This window comes from Glycine soja, chromosome 19, assembly GCF_004193775.1.
Source record: "Glycine soja cultivar W05 chromosome 19, ASM419377v2, whole genome shotgun sequence".
Classification (NCBI taxonomy): Eukaryota; Viridiplantae; Streptophyta; class Magnoliopsida; order Fabales; family Fabaceae; genus Glycine; species Glycine soja.
The window spans coordinates 40,261,368-40,285,381 of NC_041020.1; the positions used below are offsets into that span (position 1 = coordinate 40,261,368).

General features: G+C 33.9%; 2 protein-coding genes and 1 pseudogene across 2 annotated transcripts; 1 reads left to right on the plus strand and 2 right to left on the minus strand.

The window, feature by feature from the left end:
- Positions 1 to 302: 302 nt before the first annotated feature.
- On the minus strand, positions 303 to 3,290 carry LOC114399948 (annotated as a pseudogene).
- Positions 3,291 to 4,114: 824 nt separating this feature from the next.
- On the minus strand, positions 4,115 to 7,264 carry LOC114400232 (adenylosuccinate synthetase 2, chloroplastic). The gene is made up of 4 exons (XM_028362571.1): positions 6,879 to 7,264; positions 5,433 to 6,125; positions 4,867 to 5,178; positions 4,115 to 4,663 (listed from the first exon to the last, which is right to left on the minus strand). Exons 1-4 carry the CDS (start codon positions 7,158 to 7,160, stop codon positions 4,493 to 4,495), a joined length of 1,458 nt encoding a protein of 485 aa, XP_028218372.1. The 5' UTR covers positions 7,161 to 7,264; the 3' UTR covers positions 4,115 to 4,492.
- A 5,937-nt stretch (positions 7,265 to 13,201) lies between these two features.
- On the plus strand, positions 13,202 to 23,743 carry LOC114400464 (1-acyl-sn-glycerol-3-phosphate acyltransferase 2-like). The gene is made up of 11 exons (XM_028362920.1): positions 13,202 to 13,500; positions 13,766 to 13,888; positions 16,361 to 16,400; positions 16,563 to 16,636; positions 16,917 to 16,976; positions 17,618 to 17,695; positions 17,897 to 18,055; positions 19,772 to 19,897; positions 22,632 to 22,724; positions 22,981 to 23,067; positions 23,222 to 23,743. The coding sequence occupies exons 1-11, from the start codon at positions 13,420 to 13,422 to the stop codon at positions 23,462 to 23,464; spliced, it is 1,164 nt and encodes a 387-aa protein (XP_028218721.1). The 5' UTR covers positions 13,202 to 13,419; the 3' UTR covers positions 23,465 to 23,743.
- Positions 23,744 to 24,014: the final 271 nt, after the last annotated feature.

Below are 24,014 nucleotides of genomic sequence, written 5' to 3' on the forward strand. Positions count from 1 at the left end.
ACCTTCATCTTAAGCAATAGTAGTAGATACAAACAAACCATTTCCTCAGGGAAGCAGTAAGAAGCCAAGAAGGGAGCATGCTACTAATCAATTTGAATGTCAATGATTAGACGCCATTTAATATGAGCTGAAGCAAGTAAAATTGATGGTATGAGTGAGAACTAAGAGCAACAAAAGACAACAATTTTAGAGAAAGCGAAAGCTTATAGATCATTACTACAAGCACAACATTATTATTTCTGCTGAGTAACAAAACAAGGGCAGCTGTTATCACTGTAAATATGATTTATGTTTACCCAAAATTAAAGCGAAAAATATCCTGTATTGAATTTCTTCAGAAGCCCAAAGTGTCATTTGTGATGGATAACAACATAATAAGTAGTAATCCTCACTAATCACTACAAATTCATTTTCATCCCAAAACTCTGAAATCAGTACTTCAAGTTTCAACTTGCCTATTGAGGCATGGAAGATTGAAATAAGATACAAATAAATCAGTACTGATAGTGATAGTTTAAATACAAATAAATCAAAGTAAAACAGATTCTTAGTTCGTTTCTGCTCTCAACCTGTGTATCTTATTCAACATTCCATTAGACTTTACAATCAGCAGAGACAGAAAGTAATATTTAGACTAGCCCACGATGCCTTGAACTTTCTATAAACATAAAAATTGAAGAAGATTCCAACAATTCCCCATGTAATATAACTCAGATCTGAATGGTGGGATATTGGATGCACATGCAGTGATGATGGGAAAGTTGATGAGTTGAATCCACTTGTGGTTGGGGAATTTGCGAGAAAGCAACCACGCTGGAAGGGGTGCTAGTAGACCATTAAGGAAAAACCAATTCATCCCTGGATAAACACCATCCTTGGAGAACATTCTCTTTGGTCCTACTACTCCCCATATGATTGAAGCATTATAGAACACATCATCACCAGGGCATGTCCATGGACTACCCTTTGGCAACAATGCTTCATCACAAATGTTCTCAATAGACGTGAGAAGCCACCAAGCCGTGGCAAAGTGGACAGATGAAGCAACAACTGTGCCTACCAGCTGCACTATGAACATAGTTTTAGGAGGAATTTTCATATAGTGGCCTAATTTGTAACATGCTGACATGTCCATAAATCTTGAAGGCTACATTAGCAAGGGGCTTTCCTGGGTAAATAAATCCAATTATTAACTCTGCAATCACATTGAGTCCCGTTTGTATGTTTGTTGTGGCTTGAATAACCCCAATTGGCAAGCTGAAGACTAATGCAATTGTTAGAGAAAGTAAAATTCCCCACCATGGCAGTTGGAGTTGCTTGCCAAAGCCTTCACAAGCAACCAAAGCCATAACAACCATAAGAATCAAAATGGTGACAAACCACCATTCAGGAACTTATTCATAGTTTTTCTTCATGATTCTTGTATGGACATCTCCAAGTTGTTCTTTTAGTGTTCTTGTTGTCTTCCTCCACACCTGAAGAATCATCTCCCCGTGGAAGAGGGCAACATGCGAAATAGTGGCAATCAAAGTTGCAAAGCCCAATCCATACTCAAATACAAATGCATTACTAAGATAGATCTTGCTGTAATTGTTATAACTATTCAAATCAATTTCAAAAGTTATGGGATTTAGAATCCGAGTAACATTATATATTGCACCAGTAGAGTCAAACGTGTGAGAACTAATGAGGGGAAACTTTTTGGCATCATATAAATTGCTCCAATTAGCAACAGGAATCACCACATAGATATCCAGCACAAATCCAATCAACAAGTTGATGATGGCAAAGCCAGGTATAGCTAAAGGACTGCCTAAGAAGCCGGCAACAGTGTTCCAATCGAGGCCAAATGAGCTGATGCCAAGGCTGTTCATGCCTGAACCAATCTATGGAGCAGTGATGGAATCTTTCCAAATCTAGCAAATAAATGAGATAGTTGATATTGCTTGGAAAAAGTACCCTGGAATAGTGTAATAGGCAAAGCTCACTACAAAGACTAGGAAAAAGAATTGCAGCCTAGTGTTTCCTCCTTTAGGCCTTTTTTCTTTTTCATGAAATGCCCTGAATAGAGACACCTGCACAAATAAGGGGAGTCAACAAGGAATCTTCTAAAAATCCCAGCCCATCCATACCCAAGCTTTGGGTTGATAGTGCTAACAAATAAGCTGCTACTGGATGGATGCTCCTATGATAAAAAGCCTTAACAATTGTGATGATGTTAATTGCATAAACACCGCTAGATCCAGAGGTAGCAAAGATGGTGATCAGCACATGTTCCTTCAAAGAGAATGGCCCTGGATTCAACAAAAAAGACCCTTTTGTGAATGGCACTCGGACTGGTCTGGTGGAAAGGGTTGCAGCCATGAGTTTCCCAAGTGGGAGGGTAATAATCGGCGCGAGACCGAAGAGATTTTCAAAGGGTTGGTTCTGTAGGCAAAAATTGGTTTACAAAGGCAAGTAGTACACATGATGCCAACCCCAGAACACATGTCCGGAATGTCAGTGCTGGCTGAGTAGGATCATCAGTGATTGGAACTGTTAGCCTTACTTGCTCTATGGGACAGTCATTGACTTTGAATTCATCTTTCTCAGCATCTTCTATGACCACCCTCTCTTGAGACACTCCTGAGCTTGATACCTCAGCTTCCTAACCCAGAAACAAAAAATCCCATAAACCACTCTTTCCAACCTATGACCTTTATCATCACTCTTCTAATTCAAGTGGCACTAGACAGTAACATACATGAAAAGCAACTGATATCATTAATAGACCATAGGAGAGAGGGAGAGTCAAAGTAGATACCTTTTCCAAATCAAGAAGAGGGGTGGTAACAGAAATGAATTGCTGCAAAGGGAGATGTGATGCTTTCTTATTACTGGCCCGTGTCTCCATTGCTGGCTGCTATGTAAGGATTGCAGTTGCAGAACAGATAGAGAAACTTGAAACTTTCTAGTACAATACAGCATGCCTTTACATGTTGGAATGGTTATGTTATGCTCATTTCATTTTGAGCCATTTGTTGTGAGATTCATTCAAATCTTTATTTAACAATAACATAGACAATAAATAATAAATATCCATGCATAGTGTATGTATGGACTTGGAGATGGTATTACATGATTGGTTTGTGACTTCAAGCTAGTATGGCGTCCCTGCCCCGGCATATCTCTAGTCTGTATCAAAATACTTGTCACGCCGGCCGCAATATAATAATTGACAGCAGAATTCATTCTTCAACTTAATTCAATTTTTTCATGACAAATATAATAATTGGAAAAAGTCAACATCACTATTCAGCTAATGTGGCAAGAAAAGTAGGTAGTGGATTTTTTGGGTTTCTCTTCTTAAAAAGAAGATGGATCAATACATTTTTTAAAAGTTATTAATTAAAATGAGTTTATTTTTTATGTGCGGCGGTCATGTAAAGACAATGAATTATGATTAAATAAAGTTTACTCTGCCAAAAAGACAAACAGCACCTAATCACGGGTTTTGATTGGTTTTTCTGAAAATTATAAAACTGATGCATGATGAGAAAACGCATTTATTTAGGATTCATTTTAAGATATTTATTTGATTTGAGTGACACTTTATAATTCAATAATACTAATGGATTAGAATTTCGCATATTATTCTACAAAAAAATAAAAAATTGCATGTTATAGCTTAAGTTAACTAGTTGAATCGCAATAATTGTGTTGGAATTCCTTTTCATTGGACCCCCCGCTGCTTTAACATTATCCCCATCATAAATCAGGCCAAAAACACTCATGACCAGTGACATAATAGAGAGATAAATTAAGATTCGGGCACTTTTTGTCAAAAAAAAGAGAAAAATCCTTGGGCACTTGATTCTAGATTCTTAGCCTCCAATGTTGTTACATTCACCAATCACTTAGGCTTGGTTCCGTAAAGAAGAAATGGAGTGGAAAGAAAGAGAAAATTTTGAATATTAGCGAGTCTCACTTTTACCATACTACTTTGGTCAATATTTCTTCTCCATTTCCTTTCCTTTCCAGCGGCGATGTATTCATTTCATTTAAAAAATAAAAAGCCAAAAATAACTTACCATTTCTCCACGAAGCAATGATAAGCGAGAATAAAGATTGCATAGAGCAACAAAACCATGATGCAATTTTGTAGATAGTTGAAAGCTAAAAGCATTTGGGTGGGTTACTAGTACAACATTATTTTCCGCTACATGAATACCACCACGACAAGGGCAGATGTTAGCATCATACATCTAATTCATACTCATCATTCCGACAAGTATTGCATAACTAGACTGCAAACACCTTGTATCAAATTCATATAAAAACCCAAAATGCCAATGATGATGGCTAACAACATAATAATACATCATGTAGCTGATCCTCACTAGTCACTAAAAATGTGTTTATATCCCAAAAAAACTGAAACTTAGCGGGAATCGACACCTCTACCGCAAAAAGCCTCAACTTACCTACAGAGGCATGCAAATCCAATGTGAACTCATTTGTATATGAGAGCATCACGTCCTGGCCCAATACCAATGTAGTGAATAGGGACCCCCACAAGTTCTTCTATCCTTTCCACATACAGCCTAGCAGCTTTTGGAAGGTCAGAATAGTTTCTTATGGAAGAAATATCATATTTCCATCCAGGAAGTACTTCATATTCCACCTAAAACATGAAAACAAATAGCCGTAAGAGAATGCAACGCAAATTCCCAAAAATTAAGGACCTTTACCTTCCTTGAAAACCCTGTTAATTCCCATGTTGGTTTATATTAGTCATATATTAAATAGAAGCATTTGGTCATGTGATCCAAAACTAGAGTGAAGGTGGAGGAATAATGGTGTAGATGGGAAAGATAGAAAAGTTACCTTCAGTTGCTCAAGAAGACGGAGATCTGAAGGGAATGATTTGATTGGGGTGCCATCAGCAAGTTTGTAAGAGACACCCAACTGTATTTCTTCAAGATCTGATAAAACATCCAGCTTGGTAAGATTCAACGATGAGAAACCATTGATCTGACATGAGTATTTCAGAGCAACTATATCGAGCCAGCCACACCGTCGAGGACGGCCAGTAGTTGTGCCAAACTCCTGCCCAGCAAATCTGAGGAGATCACCTCCTGAACCCAAAATTTCAGTTGGAAAAGGACCAGAACCAACTCTTGTTGTGTACGCCTTCACCTGTACAACCAAAATAAAATTAATAAACCATTCTTCCTGTGTTAATTATGCTTAATTCGTTGACATTATATTTTTTTTAATACAAAAGCACAGAAACAGCTTGAAGTTCCTGAGCTAAAAGTTTAGCAGTAAGGAACAATTACTGATAAGAAACACAGACTTCTTTTCGGGTAACACAGTTCAGACAAAATTCAAAAAAGATTACCAACAACTCCAATAAACAATAAAAAAAAAATAGAAAAATATCCACGTACCACTCCTATTAAATCACCAACTACCCTTGGAGCAATACCAAGACCAGTGCATATCCCGCCTGCTGATGGGCTAGAAGAAGTAACAAAGGGATAAGTTCCGAAATCAATGTCCAACATGGTAGCTTGTCCTCCTTCAACCAAAATCTTCTTCTTTTGTTCTATGGCATCATTCATGACAAGCACAGTATCAGCAATAAAGGGCTCCAACCTCTCGGCATACCTCTTGTATTTTTCAACTTCTTCCCTGAGCACATCTGGACCATAGTTAAAATCTTTGAACCTCAATGCTGCATCTGACAATATAAGATCAAGCTTCTGAGGGAAAGTATCCATGTGCCTCAAATCACCCACTCGGATGCCATTACGGTTAACCTTGCTGGAGTAGCAGGGTCCAATGCCTCTCTTGGTGGTGCCAATGAAAGATTTAGCAAGCTCGGCTTCTCTTAGCCCATCCACTACTTGATGAAAATCAAACAACAGGTGAGCGCGATCAGATATCAATATCCTTCCCTTGCAAGAGACCCCATTTGATTCAAGACCGTCAATCTCTTTAAACAACCCCGGCAGGTGCACTACAACCCCATTCCCAATAACACAGAGAGTATCCTCATTGAGAATACCAGAAGGAACAAGATGTAGGGCAAACTTTTTCCCTTCTGCATTATAGATAGTATGCCCAGCATTAGCTCCACCCTGAGAACACATAATAATCACAAATTACCAGTGCAAAATAACAATTGAAAAACCCTATCACAATACACCAAAATAATCACTAAACTAAATAGCATTGCTATCCGAAATTACAAAATTGCCACTATAGCCCTTGAAATTACCAAGGGTCAATCATTTCAAGAGAAAACACTCTCTAATGGACTCCGTTAAAATTTATTTGAAACTATAAAATCATGTGTAGTACTCATTAAATAAGAAGCCAGACCCAAAAGTTTTATGATTTCCAACCAATAAATTCCAACCAAGAGTAAAAAGTGTGTTCAAAAGAATGTGTTAGAGAATATTGCAAACATTTCCCTCATTTTAATCCTTATTTTTGCAACATCAGGGACTCAAAAGTCAAAGTGTCAAACCACTACCCTTTGCTAACATGGAAGAGCTAAAATAAAACATTATTCGATAATGAAAGAAACAAAAACGACATCTCTGTAATCTCAGGCATAAAATTGACAGGCCTCCCAATTCCAGGTTCAATCTAGTGTTCTTCTCATAATAAATTAAAATATCAAAAACCTTAAAAAAAAAAAAACAAACAAACAAAATACACTGATTCAGTTAAACCGCAGAGCAATCAACCTTAACACAACACTGCCACCAAAACACTCACTCACACACACACACACACACTAATTCCATCGACTTTCCGAACAACCCACGATTTGAAACAAAGACAAAAGCCATGAAAATTGAAAAAGAAGAGAACTTTGGCAGTACCTGGCAGCGAGCAACGATTTCGAAGTGCTGGGCCAATATGTCGACGAGTTTCCCTTTGCCCTCGTCGCCCCACTGGCAACCTAGCACGCCGGAGACCTGGCTCAGCGCCCCGATGCGGCTGCCGGAGGTGTCGGCAGCAGCGAGCTTGGTGGGGGGAGGCGCGACGGGCTTCGCGGAGCATACGACGACGTTTCGAGTGGGGCGAACTTGGCGGAGGGAGATGGGGCGCTGAGTGTTGCATATTGCGTGAGAATCAAGGGTCAGTGATGAGATGCTGTTCATTGTGAATGCTAAACACACACGCACGATACAAAGAGACAAGAGAGAGAAAGTGAAAGACGCGAACACAAAGGCTGCGTTGTGTTGTGTTTTTACACTTCAATCAGCCCAACTTTTTTTTATTTTATTTTTTTGACAAGGATACTTCTAAGTCATGGATTCTACCGCGAGCAACAGTAAGATATTATTCCCTTCTTCTTCTTCTTATACTAAATTTCGTATTATAACAAGATAAATTATGGACGGGTTTGTTTAATTTTAAATTAAATAATTTTCATATATTTTTTTTAAGAAGAAGATAAGATTTATTTCTTAATTTAAAAATTATTTTTTAATTAAAAAAATTAGACAAAGAAATAAAAAGTTATTTACTTTATTAAAATAAACATTTATGTTAACAAATAAATGGATTCCAAGTAATAATAAAATAAGTATTAATTTATCTTTTTAACGTAGCGTTAATTATTTTCTTTTTATAACCATAATGATAATAATGACAATAGAAATTATAAATGAATTAACGATGATAAACAATAATTTTGTAAAATTATTTCCTTTTTATAAAATACTCTTTCTTGGTATTTGTAGAATAGTTCTGCTATATGATACGAAATCTTAGAGCACGAAATGAACGAAAATTTGAAAACAGATCAGGTGAAATTATTTTATAAAGAAATTAAATTAAAATGTTAAAAGAAAAATAAATAAAACTGAAATAGATCCCTCGTTCCGTTAATCCTGGAAATTAGCTCAACAAAATCCAAATAACAATTGTTCCACGGAAAATCAAATCATGGACGTGTTTGGCTAGCAACACAAGAAGGCTTACAGGTTGCTATATATGGCTAATGGGTTTGACCACAATCAGCAATTGAGGCTTTTTTTTAATAAAAAAGAAGAAATAATGGGTTGGACAAGAAGGTTCACCAAAACTCAACAAAAACATACTTATCTTCGATTTGTATGGTGGCACCTTTGATGTCCTGATATTAAGGCTGTCTTTAGTTTTAAAAAGTGAAAAAAGTGTGAAAGTAAATTTAGATAAAAAATATAATAATAATTAAATATTTGATTAAAATATAACGTTGTGGTGTAAAATTTACGTTAATTTTTAAAATTTTCATTTCACATGAATTCAAATGTAAATTAACCAAACACAATCTAACAATTCAGGAGGAGACTTTTGAAGTGAAGGCTTATAAAGGAAGACCGCATTACGTTTTGGAATTAAAATCATATCCTAGAAATAAAGTTCTCATGTCATTCGTGTGTTTTGTACGAATTTTTGTCATTTTTTTTTAGAAGATGGATTTTTATTCATACTAAACAGTATTTTATTTTATAAAATAATTTAAGATAACAATTATAATGGAAATTAATGAAGTATTTTACAATTTTTATGAATTACTTAATTTTTTTCACTGGTTATCTTTATTAAATACTTTAATTATTTATGTTTTTTATTGATAATAATGTATAATTTTAAACATTAATATTTTCACATCAATTATACCAAGATAATGATTATTAATACAAGCAAATTTGTTACATTAGTAACATTTGAAAATCGATAAAATTAATTATTTTTATTGGTACGTGTGATATGTTTAAAGTGCCAAAGACTAGAAAGTATTATTTTTATTATATTTATTAGTTCATCTTTGTTTGTGTAAAAAAGTTATGATAATTGTGAAACAAATGGAATGTTGTGTATTTAAGGTCGTTTGGTGGATAGGATAGTAACTATCTTATTCGATGTTAATCCATTCCTTATTTGTCGTGTAAATAAGATATGATAATGATATTTCAAAAGAGAAAAGAGCATATTTTACAGTAATGTAGTTACACAAATAAAATTTAATCTTATATAATTTCAAAAGAGAAAAGATATTTTGAAAATAAATAGTTAAGAAAATTAAGTATATTGATAAAGATAAAAGATAATGGGTTGAGATAGTTCAGAAAAATAATTAGTCTAATTGTTAAATCAAATTAAACTTGGAATTAAAAATAAGAAACATATTTAAAAGAAAAAAATAAATATTCAACATACAAGATTAAAATAAAATATGTGACTTAATGAAAATGAAAATAAATTTAAAAAATTATTATGATGTTTGTGTGTTTGCATTTTTATTACGCTAAATTTAATAAATCATAAATTTATCTTATTATGAGTTAATGTATTTATTAATTTTAGTTTAATCTATTTTCTAAATACATCTACATTTATATATGCAATTATTTTATTTCTTATACCTCAACTCTTTATAAACATGAAATTAGTTTCATAGTTTCTTTTCCATCATTTATTTTTGGTGCTTTTGTCTTTTATCCTTTTAGTTTTATTTTTCTCTTATCCCGTTCAAATTGAATTTTAAAAAGTCACAAATTATCATTTATAAATCAAATTTAATTTTTTAAAGTTCCCTAACATTTATCTTTGTTACTCACCTTTACTTTTTAAGGGAGACAAATAATTAAAAATGAAAAAAAATTAAGCAAGTTGAAAACAAAAAATGGAAAGTTCTAACTAATAAAGTTGTAGATTTTTAAAATTAACAATATGGGTAGTTTTAAATTTCAGTAGATGAAAATGATAAGTAAAAAGAAGCAAAACAGAAATTAGTTATTTTGTTGCTCTCCTTTTTTTTAAAAAAAAATAACGCAATTAAAACTTAACTCGCTTTATTTATTTTAAAGGGAGGCAAATTATTTTAAAAAGTTGTTTAAAAACTGGAAAAAAAATCAGTAAGTTGAAAACCTAAAAAGAAAATTTCTAATTATTAAACAGATAGATTTTAAAATTTAAAAATAATGAAAAGATTTAATTAAAAAATTGGTAGTTTTTTTTTAATTTTAAAAAATTAGTTTTCATTAACAAACTGGTACGTGCTAATAGTCTCAACGTAGGTAGACCAAAAAGTAAAACTGTTAAAATATAATCTTATAGTAGTAGGCATTCGATGAAGTCAAATTAAATTGTGTGCAATCACTTCAACTTCATGAATATGTTTCTCCCTAAAATCAAGTAGCAAATAATGCAATAAATAAAGTAGGAATCACTTCCTCATCATACATCCACACCAGTATGTTGTTAAGTTTATTGCACAATATTTTCTTTAAGCTGGAAATTTAGTTATATCTGATAGAACTTCAAAATTTATCTTGGACAATCAGGACAGACTAAAATATATATATTTTTTTAAGAAAAGAAGAGGAAATTAGACCAAAACTTATTGAAATTAATTTACATCTTCAATCTGGTATTTATATATTTAGAGTGTATATATAAAATATATTTAAATACTAATTAGCATATCTACTAATAAACATTTAATAAAATTTAAACTAAATAAAATATATTAAAAATTTAAATAATATAAAAGTTACTTTTATAAATTATAAAATATGAATTTAATACATATGTAAAACTCGAGAAACTAAGCTAAGCTAGTAACTTTTAAAATTACTCTCAATGACGAGATTTCAAAACTATGATATAAGGGTAAATTTTCCTAACTGATATTTTATGAAAATTAATTAATATTGCGTTTCAATTATTAATTTATTTTAATATTAATTAATTTTTTCCACAAACAACTTGCTATATAATAAATATTGAATTTTTTAAATATAGACTGATGGCAAAAAATTTATGTTAAAAATATATTATTAACATATGCGTATAAATGGTTTAAAATATAGATAACAGCCTTTAAAATATAAATTAAAAATATTTAAAATAAAATAGTCTAAGTTATTAAACATATTATTTCAAATATTTAATTTAACATTTAAATAATAAAAATGAAAAAGCTTGTTTGATGGTTCAACAAACAAACTTTTTTAGTAGTTTATAACATTTTTTAAAACACTATTAAATGTTAATTTCTAACTTTTTATAGGGGAATCAAGCTCATGAGTCATACCATGAAATTATGGGAAAGAGTGATCGAACGGAGATTAAGAAAGGAGACTCAAGTTACTGAGAATCAATTTGGTTTCATGCCGGGAAGGTCGACCATGGAAGCGATTTATTTATTACGGCGGGTGATGGAGCAATATCGCATGGCCCAACAAGACTTGCACTTGATTTTTATTGACTTGGAGAAAGCGTATGATAGAGTGCCTAGAGAGATTTTGTGGAAAGCTCTAGAGAAGAAAGGGGTTAGGGTTGCATATATTCGAGCTATCCAAGATATGTATGATAGGGTATCGACTAGTGTTAGGACACAGGATGGAGAGTCAGACGATTTTCCCATCACAATTGGTTTACATCAAGGGTCAACCCTTAGCCCCTACCTTTTTACCTTAATTCTGGATGTCCTCACGGAACAAATCCAAGAGATAGCGCCGAGATGCATGCTTTTTGCAGATGACATAGTCCTCCTTGGAGAGTCGAGGGAGGAGTTGAATGAGAGGTTGGAAACTTGGAGACGAGCTCTAGAAACACATGGCTTTCGCCTAAGCAGAAGCAAATCGGAGTATATGGAATGTAAGTTCAACAAAAGAAGGAGGGTTTCTAACTCAGAGGTGAAAATAGGAGACCATATTATCCCTCAAGTCACACGGTTTAAATATCTTGGGTCTGTAATACAGGATGATGGGGAAATTGAAGGGGATGTGAATCATCGCATTCAAGCAGGATGGATGAAATGGAGAAAAGCATCGGGGGTGTTATGTGATGCAAAGGTACCGATCAAGCTAAAGGGAAAGTTTTATCGGACTGCGGTAAGACCGGCGATTTTGTACGGAACAGAGTGTTGGGCGGTCAAGAGCCAACATGAGAATAAAGTAGGTGTAGCGGAGATGAGGATGTTGCGGTGGATGTGTGGTAAGACTCGACAGGATAAAATTAGAAACGAAGCTATTAGAGAGAGGGTTGGAGTAGCGCCTATTGTAGAGAAGATGGTGGAAAATAGACTTAGGTGGTTTGGGCATGTAGAGAGAAGATCGGTAGACTCTGTAGTGAGGAGAGTAGACCAGATGGAGAGAAGACAAACTATTCGAGGCAGAGGAAGACCCAAAAAGACTATAAGAGAGGTTATAAAAAAGGATCTCGAAATTAATGGTTTGGATAGAAGTATGGTACTTGATAGAACATTATGGCGAAAGTTGATCCATGTAGCCGACCCCACCTAGTGGGATAAGGCGTTGTTGTTGTTGTTGTTGTTGTTATTCTCAATATATTTATTCAAATTTTTGATTATTTTTTTAAAAATAAATCATGATTTTATTATTTGTGTTATTTTACACGTTTCAATTACTCCATCAACTAGTTTTATCAAACACTTATAATTTTAATAAGTTATTTTCAGTTAATTTTATCTCATATAACATTTGCTTGGTTGTTCAATAAACAAACTTCCTTTATTAGCTTCAACATTTTTTGAAAATGCTAAGTCAAAGTAACGTTTTAGTTGCTACCTTTTATTTTTTTTTTCCTTTTTATTGTTATTATATTTATCAAGTTTTTTGATAATCTTTTTTAAATAAATTATGACTTTATTTTTTTTACACTTTTTAGTTATTTTATCAATTAATTTTATTAAATATTTATAATTTAAAAAGTTAATTTTTCAGTTTATAATTGTCAAATACTTTTTGAGCTTTCAACTAGTTAAACATAATCTTAATTCTTATGTCTATATGAACAACACATTGCCATGATAACATATCATATTTGCATATGTGAGCGACGCATGATATGATATGAAATTTTGTTTTTTAAACCATCTTTTAATGAAACTTCTTTAATGATGAAGATAAAAAAAATTACAAAAGATTTCACGAACTAAAATGATCAAAAGAATTTTCCAAGGATTAAAAAATAAAAATAATTATAAAGATTAAGAAAATTATAGTAGTATTATTTTGTTCAGTAAAATATTTATTTATGAATTTAATACTTATGTATCGATATTGCAAAACAATTTTAAATAAGATAAATTATAATTAAGCGCCTATGGCAAACTTTTTATCTTTAATTAGAGAGGAAAAAGAAAAGAAAAGAATAGAGAGGTATAATAAATTGGTGGCAAGTGAGAACCGGAAAGGCAGAGTGTGTGGTTCCGTTTGCGGAAAATCCAAAAGAGGGAAAAGAACGTTGTTCTCTCTGTTAACGACAATTCGATTCCATTGGGTGCTGCTGTGTGTGCTCTCAGTTCCCAAATCAAATCTCAATAGTAGTACTACTATTCATAAATCATTTCATTTGTTCACTTTCTCTGTGTTGCGTTCTGCTCCTTTGGGCCTGGCCATGGCTATTGCAGCAGCGGCTGTGGTGGTGCCATTGGGCCTGCTCTTCTTCGCCTCCGGCCTCCTTGTTAATCTCATTCAGGTTTCTCTCTTCCCCTTTCTAACCGCTCATCAACATGCAAATGGGAACTCTTTCTTCATTAATACAATCATAGCAGCATTTAATTACTCTCCGTTCACCGTATAACAACTAGATTTAGTTTTCTACTGATGGATATGGAGTGCGTAGTAAGTTTTTTCACATTTTTTGGTTTCATGCCACAAATGATAAAAGAAACTAAGAAATATCTTGAGTAGCTAGCTTCCATTAATTTGCTTGACTTTGACCTTTTGATTCATTGTCTCAGGCAATATGCTATGTCGTGGTAAGGCCGGTGTCCAAGAATTTGTACAGACGGATCAACCGGGTAGTGGCGGAACTCTTGTGGCTGGAACTTGTATGGCTTATTGATTGGTGGGCAGGAGTTAAGGTGTTTAACTATGATCCAACTTTTTTCTAATTTTCTTTCGTTCTGTTTGGATAAAGTTCTCGATCAACACTCATAGGAGAAAAAAATAAAAACTTCGTACCCCATTGCCCGGAGGCTCTTCGCTATGCGAAGGTATGGGGGAGGGGATGTTGTACGCAGCCTTACCCTTGCATATGCAAAAAGGCTGTTTCCGGATTCGAACCCATGACCAACAAGTCACCAAGGCACAACTTTACCGCTGCACCAGGGCTCGCCCTCTCATAGGAGAAAAAAATAATAAGATAAAATGAATTAAGTTTCTCCCGTAAGTTAAAATTACCTTATGCATAACCTAATTTATAGAAGAACTCTCATTTATCTTCTCCGCAACTGATTTTAACTTCTCTGTAAGCTAATTTTGACTTATGGGAGATGTTTAATTCATTTTACCTTATTATTTTCTTTTGTCTGGTGGTATAAGTGCTTATTGAGAAGATTTATCCAGGTGTTTATTGTTGTCTTCAAATTTAGGCAGTTATCCACCAGTGCGTAGTTTGTTTTGCAATTTGCTTGCTCTATGTGGTATTCTAGAGATATGGAATTGGGTTTTTTACATTATTCTCATAGTGCATCTCTTCCCTCTCCTTGGATGGGTGGTGTTGTAAAATCAAACCTGGGCAATCTGGCTACCTTGTGCATGTGTGACTTACAATGAACGATATGCTACGTATGGGCTTTACAATGTTGCATAATTAGTCCCAAATATTTCAATGGGAGATAAAACTGCATTCATTGTTTTTACTTTGCAGTACTAAAAGTGAATCAAATTTCAGAATTAGGGTCACTTTGTTTGTGCCTTTTCTACCTTTCAATTAAAATGTTTTATATTTATGAAAAAAATAGCGAAGACCTCAAATATAGTTGTTTTAGTGTGTTTCTCCAAAGCTAAAAATAGTAGCTTCTGAAGAAAAAGGTTCTGAAAACAAGCATGTCTTAGAGTCACTTCTTTTTAAGCTTAAACAAAAAATGTTTGACTTGAATAGACTTCCAACTCAATCAAGCTACTCTAGCAGGTTTTTATTTTATACTAGCAATCTAATTGATCAAAGTTAGAAATTTTGAAGTTTTTGGGCATAATTGCCTATTTGGTTAATTCTTAGGTTTCTCTTGGGCTTGGAATGATTGGTATGGATGTTTAGTTCATTTAATCATCAGTGGTTCTGTGCATTGAAACTCTAGGATCTTTTAAATTTTGGCTGAAAAAGTAGAGGGAAGATCCTATGGTTACGTGATACTATATAGCTCTTTAATCCATATGATTGGTTAGGATTGGGAGGATTTGTTATCTTCCTTATTACTGTTCCAATACCCCCATCCCCTTTTCTTGATTAAACTTCCCCCCTTTTCTACGAGCCTAGCTGGATAAAAAAGGAGAAATTATGGAAGACGTAGAGATTTAGAGAGATACTGAATATTACTACTTACAAAACATGATTTAATTTAGCGTATAGATTTACATTTTTCTCTATGTTCAATATAGGTTTTTATTATTTGTTATTCCTAGACATAACTTTTTCTTGCGAAATGAAGCCTTTTTCTTGCTTACAATTTTCTTGACTTTAATTGAATTTTAGTTGAAGGAGATAATGCCTTTTTCTATTTTTTGTATCACAAGTAGTGGTGGAAATAGGTTACACCAGGTTAGACTTGAGCCTGAGTTTGGTTAAAAATACATGGCCTGAGCCTAACTTGTTTCCTTGTCATAGGTTTTTTTTAAAGGCTTGGCCCAACTTACAAGTGAAACAAATATGTTAGGCTTTATCGGAATCAAGTCTAATTTGTTTTTATGATATAAACATATTTTTAAGGTTTAAGCTGACATTCATGATAACTTATTTGAAAACATATTTTGCAATAAGAACTCTAATTAGGACATAAAATTTATCTTTCAAATTTCAATAAACTTGTAAGCTTAAGTTTGATTATTTATGTAAGTCAACATGCTTAACATTTAAAAGGATAAATAAATGTAAGATTTTAATACATTATAAAAAATATAATATAATAATAGTAATACTAACAAGAAATATTTATTTTTGTTTATTTAAATGGGATGACCTGTTAGGTCTAAAAGGCTTTTTAAATAGCCCAGAGCCTGACCTTTTTAACTAGATAGGCTTTGATAAAAGCCTTGGCCTGGTTTATTTTCTTAAAAAGCCTAGCCTGGCCTGAGCTCAAAGAGCTCCTTTTGAAATCAGTTCCTTTTAAAAGGATGCTATTGAGTTAGTTGGTTGGTGGATTGCTACCATGACACATGGAATTTGAGAAATATATTCTCTTGAGATCAGTTGTTTTGTACTTTCAAAAAGCACGATGTTATCAAAGAAAGAAAATTGGTTATTTGAAAATCGTAATTTATGAACTGTAATTTAATGGTTTATTCTGTTGCATTTTGTATAATTTATTCTTACATTTGGAACTTTCTGGCTCTAGGTCCAAATATTCACAGATCATGAAACCTTTCATTTAATGGGTAAGTCTTTTGTTAGCCTATGATTTAGCACTAAGCACTTTACTCCCTCCATTCTTTCGTGTGTTGTACATGTATTCTTATCTTCTAGAAAGGAAAAGGGGGGAGGTTCTTGGGACAACATTTGCTTACATATAATAATTTGGTTCTGTTTTGTATTATCAGGTAAAGAGCATGCACTTGTGATAAGCAATCACAGAAGTGATATTGATTGGCTTGTTGGATGGGTTTCAGCTCAGGTGATTGTCTTAGTTGGTCTGATATTTTCCACATCTTCAATGAAAGCAAATTAGCACAAATTCATTTGTGTATTAATACAAGTAATTTATTTTATTCGTAAGTTTGGAATGTTTGATATTATGTGAGGACAAAAGGACACATATTAAGGGTTACTTATGCATGTGTTATTATTATATATAATAAAATATGCTACTCTTTGATTTTATCTTCTATTTCTTGTGACATATTTGTTTGTTTTTTGCTTCAAATGCTGATTGGTTATTCAATATCATTCAACAGCGTTCAGGTTGTCTTGGCAGCACTCTAGCTGTGATGAAGAAATCTTCAAAGTTTCTGCCGGTATATGCTTCTGACTTATAGTTTCAAAATGAATTTATTCAGTCATTATGAATAAATCACCAAAAGTGCACCCTGCACTGTAGAGGATCTTAATTTGGGGAAACAGTAACACCGGATTCTCTTTTATTCCACTTTCTCTCATTTTCATAACATCAATTGTAAGCTTTCTAATATAAATTCATACTCGTTTTTTTAATCTCTCTTAGGAATAATTTTGGCTTATACTTATTCTTGTAAATAGAATAAAATCTTGCCGTATATTTGTTATTATTGGATAGATTTATTTTCTTTTTTACTTTTCCTATTTCCCTTTTTTATGGGTAGTTTTCCTATTTCCTTTAATAGGTTTATCCTTTTAGCCTACAAAAAGGGAATGGAGCTTGTATTGCAAACACACAAAAATATATTTCAGTTATTTTTCTTTAAAGTTGGTATCATAGCTTCTGATCTCTGGGGACTATGTTTCCGATGCCACTGCTCAGTCTGTCGTGGCCGCTGCCTAAACCCTAAAACAGAATTATATTCAGTTCTTTTTCTTTCATATCTTATCATGAGTTGAACATTACAAGTATAATTTTCTACTTATAATCCCAATTATTTTACCTTCAAATTAGGATAGAGGCTAAGTTCTACATTTGCAGGTCATTGGCTGGTCAATGTGGTTTTCTGAGTATCTTTTTCTGGAGAGAAGTTGGGCCAAGGATGAAAGCACATTAAAGGTATGACATGCTAAAATATAATTAATTTATATGTTTTATGCTCATAAGATAAGGGATACATGCTTGTGTTTGTCAAACTGATGTCTTTTTTCTTACTTATGCAGCAATACATTCAATGGCTGTAAATTTTCTCTCTCGGTGCATTAGCTGTTTGATTTCATTTGGGAATCTCATTTGAATGTTTTGTTACCATATCTGCAGTCAGGCATCCAGCAACTGAGTGATTTCCCTCTTCCCTTTTGGTTGGCTCTCTTTGTAGAAGGAACACGCTTTACACAGGCCAAACTATTAGCTGCTCAGGAATATGCAACTTCCACTGGATTGTCTGTTCCCAGAAATGTTTTGATTCCAAGAACTAAGGTGAAATATAATTTTTTCTGCCCTCTTTACCTTGCTTTTCCTTCCATGGATTGGAAGCTACACTGTATTAATCATTCTGGTCTAGGTATTAGTCTCAATTATTCTGTGTTAGCAGCTACTATAGACTTGCAAATCTTAGCAGTACCGCTGATGAAATTATATTACACTTCCACTTCTTGTAATAGGTTGATATCACTCTAGCTGGTATGGGTATGTAAAAAGGTTAATTCAAATTGGTCACTCTAGGTTCATGTGGACATGATTAATTGATTTGAGAAATGTTTTGAGGACTATACAGAAATTGACCAAGAGATGTAGTCAAAGACAAGATATCTAAATTCGATAGATTTTGACCTATAAGAATTAGAATGGTATATATGAGCTCCTTAGTTTTCTAAATTTAATTAGTGTTTCTGTTTGATCTCTGAACATCTTGTATAATTGGTTGCTGTGTCTTTTGGTCTCCTGTAGATTATGGCTAACAAAATGGAAGACAGGATAAGGATTATGGTTTTATTGGCTCAAGGTTAGATTTTTTTGGGTGGCCCTCTAGGTAGGTGCTTTTAACCAGGGATGGAACCAGAAAAAATTGTTACAAGGGGCGGAAATTTAACATATAAAATTTAGTCTAATGAAAAATAAAATATCATATGCCTAAATGATTAAAAACTTCAATTTGACCACCAAGACTGAAATACTACCTCAAATATCAAAGGTAATATGCCTATGTAGCGGAGGCAAATGCTTTCGTTTTTCAACTGTAGATATTAAGGTTCTGTTCTTTCAAGGGGGTGGCTGCCCCTATTTTGCTCTACCTACCGTCCCTGCTTTGAACAGCACCTTCGGGAATACAGTCTTGATTTAGATGGGCATCCGAGAAAATTCAGGAAAGAAACTATTTGGTTTTTGTTGGGTTGAATTATTCTAATTTCCTTTTGAGGAAAACAGATAAGGATGGTGTAGAAAATCACACAGAACTAGAGTGACTTAGGAATTACATCTTGGGTTTGTTTGCTTCACACAAGCAACAGCAATGCAATTTCATTTATATTATAATCTGTCAAAAAGAAAATGTTGAGAGGAAAACTTGTTAGGGTGGTGTAGGAAATCAAACAGAACTAGAAGAGAACTAGAGAAACCTAGGAATTACATCTAGGGTTTCTTTGCTTCACAAAATCAAGAGCGGTGCAATTTCATTTATCTTATAATCTATCAAAAAGGAAATGTTGAGAGGGAAAAAGAACCCAGGAGACATATGATGGAATTTGTATGCCAATTACTGACCGGTGGATACTATTTATATTACACTAAGTAATAAATAGTAGTAGTGATAATACAAGGCTTTACTATACAATTACCCTAATTACCGTAATTAGATAATAATATATATAAAATATAAAATCATACCATAACTATCCTATTTACACTGTTTCTAACAGAAAGCATTACAACTGTTGGCTTGAGAACAGTTTCAGAATTTGGATCCATACAGATTAGGAATGGATATAAGGATATTTGTCACCCATAAATGTGACAATATTAAATTCTGCTTTTAAAAGGCCCACATTGTTACTTACCCCAGAACAAAGTCTTCTACATATGTAAAACTGTTTGTTAGCTCTCATGTATTAACTTATGCTACAAGAATTAGGAAAGTAATTCTATTTTTACTCTGTAATATTTATAGTGTAATATTTACTGTTGTGTTTCTTTCAGGGTTTTGTTTCTGCAGTAAGTCATATGCGCTCATTTGTTCCTGCCATTTATGATATAACAGTAGCTATCCCTAAGAGTTCCCCTGCTCCTACAATGCTAAGACTCTTCAAGGGACAACCTTCAGTGGTAAGGCAATCAAAATCAAGATTTAGAAATAACTCCATCAATTTTTTCTCTGCCCATATTATGTGAGTGTCATTGAATATTATAATAGAAAGTAGGGAGAATAATGATATTTTTTCTCATTAGTTCATCAGAAACATATTACAAAATATAGATTGAGAGGAGAGAGGAAAAAAAAGTGATAAAGTTTCCCCTAACTTATCTCAACTCCTCATATAATATAACTGGAACATAATGATAGATATTAGATAAATACAATCTTATCCTAATCCTAAGGATAAACAGCCAGAAACATAATGATAAAACAAACAGATTGGCAGATCCAGTCATGAGTCTGTAGAACCAGAGTCTAAAATCCAGGAAATTGTTGTTAACAAGGGCAGCATGTAGATAGTTACCTGATTGGGCTAAGGAGCAAGAAGGTGGTTTTACAGATGGATTTGAGGACTGTAGAAGTTTCACCAGTGTGTCTATTTATTCCTTTGTGAATGAAAGGTCTCCAGGAGAAGATTGCTGGCCTCGGACTTCATTTTATGGCTTGAAATGCTTGTCCTTTTCCCTTGCAATTTGGTGGCTTACCTAGTAGTTTCCAGCGAGTCTCACTAGTGTGCCATGGTTTGCAGTGTTCGCACCACAGTTTTTTCATCTTATCTCCATTTGGTTCTGATCCTCTAGATACAAGGGCTGAGTTCTCTATCTGTTAATGAGATGCAGTTTCTTGCTTCTTCACTCTTCAGCATAATGTTGTGTCTTGCCTCCTCTCTTCTGAATTCTCAGAACACTTCTTCCATATTGGGAGGGAGTTTATGGTCTGGAATTCCACCCTTTACCTCATCTAACTCTTTATTTACACCCGCACGAAGCATTAGATCCTTTGATTTTCCTCACTCTTTAGATGTTTTGCACTATCTGCAGGGCATTCCTATTTGTCCTCATAAGAGAGGTCGAGCTCTTGCCTCAGTGTCAGCATTTCGTTGTAGTAAGCGGTTAGATCTCAATGTCAGAGTTAGTTTCTTTGACGCAGTCCCACACTTCCTTGGCTATTGGTAGGAATAGGAAAGGCTTTCCTATTGCAGATTCCATAGAATTAATCAACCACTCAATCACCATGGACTTTGCTGATTTCCATACCATTAACTTAGGATCATCTTTTTATGGTTTTTTTACTTAACCAGCAAGATGCCCAAGCTTTCCTTTTTCTTCCACTACCAGCTTAACCGTTTGTGCTCACTAGATAATTATTGCCATTCAATTTATGAACACTGAATTGAATGGAAGTAGATCCTGTTGAGGACTGGACATCATCTCCAGCTGCTGGAGTAGTGGTAGAAATGATGTACCCTGTCTGTCCAGAAGAACTTGAGCCAGGATTGGCTCCTGACACACCCATTTTCTCCATGGCTTAGGTATGCTCCAGAGCTCTGATACCAAATAGAAAGTGGGGGGAAATAATGATAATTTTTTATCATTATTTCAGCAGAAGCATGTTATAAAATATAGACAGAGAAAGAGAAAAAAAAAGATAACTTAATTCATATAACAAAAATGGAACATAATGATAATACAACCTTGTCCTAATCCTAAGGATAAACAGCAGAAACATAATGATTAAACAAACTTATCCTAATCCTAACCAAATAACCCTTATCCTTCAACAATTATAGTTATTTCGACCTATTTTCCTACATATCGGGCACAGTTGTTGTGGTTTTCCTGGTGTTGGATATTTTTTCCAACAAATAGCACATTTGTGATTTGATTGACTTTCCTTTTTTTAAACTCAATAGTCCCTATGCTTTCAGTAAGTTTATTGTGTTACACTATTCTCTGATTAAGTAATTTGTCGACGGTGAAAGTAACTTCTGAAATTAACACTTATTGGATTAGAAATTGGAATTTCAGATAGGTTGAAAGGAATGATTTCCTTGGTCAGTGCGTGCCTTTATTTGTGCTTAATATTTAGTACTAGTTTTTTGGTTGATTTTGACACTTGTATAGTGGTCTTAATACTTACATATTTCTATAACTGCTTTGGGCAAATGGAGGCCATGAAAAGCACATCAAGACAAGGGACTCTAGGGTTAAAAGGGTAGGTTAGTTAGAATATGGGGGGGTTAGTAGGGGATTGGGACCCAATTGGGCCAATTCTATTAATAACAGAGTAGCTAGTATTTGGTAAGAAAAGTAGATTGGGGATTTAATTAAAGTCAGTTGAGAGTTGTGAGAAGGAAATTGGAAGGAAGAGAATGAGGTCTCTTGAATTCCAGGGAGTTAAGAGAGAGGGAGAGAGTTCCCACTGTATCATTCTGAATTACTGGTTTTCTATCAAACTGGTACTGATCAGATTGGTTTATGCTTTACGATTTGCTTTTTATTCTATCTCGATCCAGTTCTATCAGAAGAATTTGGAATATGTTTCTTGTTTTTTGATTTCTATGTTAAGCCACAGCATTTCTAGGCACTGTTGTTGCTTGAGGAAAATAAGAGTTAAGAGATGTGACTTGGCACTCTCTGGGCATGAGTTTGAAAAACACTAGTTCTTTTAAAGATCTTTAGTTTTCTATTCAGATACTTGAGTGCTGGATGATTTTAAATGTCTCTTTCATGTTTGGCTTTTGGAATATTTGAGGTTTTCTATTTTGTTGATGCTGAAGGGATTGGATGGCTCTATTATGTTAATTTTATGCTTTAATTTGATTGACTTCATGAAGAGGATCTGTAATATTTCCTTCCACAGGTGCATGTTCATATCAAGAGGCATTTAATGAAGGAATTGCCAGAAACAGATGAGGCTGTTGCTCAATGGTGTCGAGATATATTTGTGGCCAAGGTGCATGTTGAAAGAACTTTTTTACTGTTCTATTATTATCTCTATTTTTTTTTCATCACAGGATCCACATATTGGTTAATGTGGTGTGAGTTAATTGTTTCTTTTTTCTATATGTAGATCTATCATTAATGGTAGTAGATTTTGAAAAAATTGTGCACAATGTTCTACTTGCACAGTTGATTTTCTCTATATCTTATTGTGTTTTGTTTAACAATATCACTCATTTTATTTTATTTTTTACCTGTTGGCAAACTAGGATGTTTTGTTAGACAAACATATAGCTGAGGACTCTTTTAGTGATCAAGATTTGCAGGATACTGGTCGACCAATAAAGTCTCTTCTGGTGAGATACTTTCTCAACATGACTAATCCTTTAAATTCTTATTTATCATACCTTCTTTTCTTCCGTATCCCATTTGCCTATGGATGTTTTTCATTTTTTTCGGTCAATCTATGGATGTTTTCCTAACGAACCATGAATTTCATGTTGGGAGCAGGTAGTTATATCTTGGGTTTGTCTGGTTGTTGCGGGGTCTGTAAAGTTCCTACAACGGTCTTCGCTACTCTCTTCCTGGAAGGGTGTTGCATTTTCAGCTTTTGGTTTGGCAGTTGTTACTGCACTTATGCAAATTCTGATTCAATTCTCACAGTCAGAGCGTTCAAACCCTGCCAAGATCGCCCGGGCAAAGTCAAAAAACAAGGGGGGACAACTAGAGGCTAGGAATGACAAACAACAGTAGATTACTCACTTGATTCCCAGACCCCAAAAGTTTTCTATACAAAGATAGGGTCTTCATCTACGATCATATTTTGGCGAACTTAAAGTTGCATTTATGTGTGATGAGTGACTCATGTAATGCTCATTATTTTGCTTTCAAAATCTTATCATGGTATGTTTCTATTCTATATATGTAGTATTGTGAATGCTTATCGATTCATTGTTTTTAAATTAATTAGGATATCTTTTGTATCGACAATCTAGGATGGCCTAGAAAAATTCAACCGCCTCTTTTATTTTACTCTTGGCTATTCATGCACTTGAGGTTTATTACTGGATAACCTACACAGTTACCCACTTGGGTCATCTTAATGATAGGAGGTTTGGGTAGTTTGGCCTAAGTCTTAGGTTCTAATTTTGTTGTTGCCATTATACACACAAAAAAAAACCCTACACAGGTTGTTATTATCCAATAGCTGGGGTTGTCTAGTTCTTCAATTGAGGATGGTAACATGGTACCTTAATTTAAGGCATAAGCAGGAAATGTGGCGTTATCATTATTTTCCTCAGCT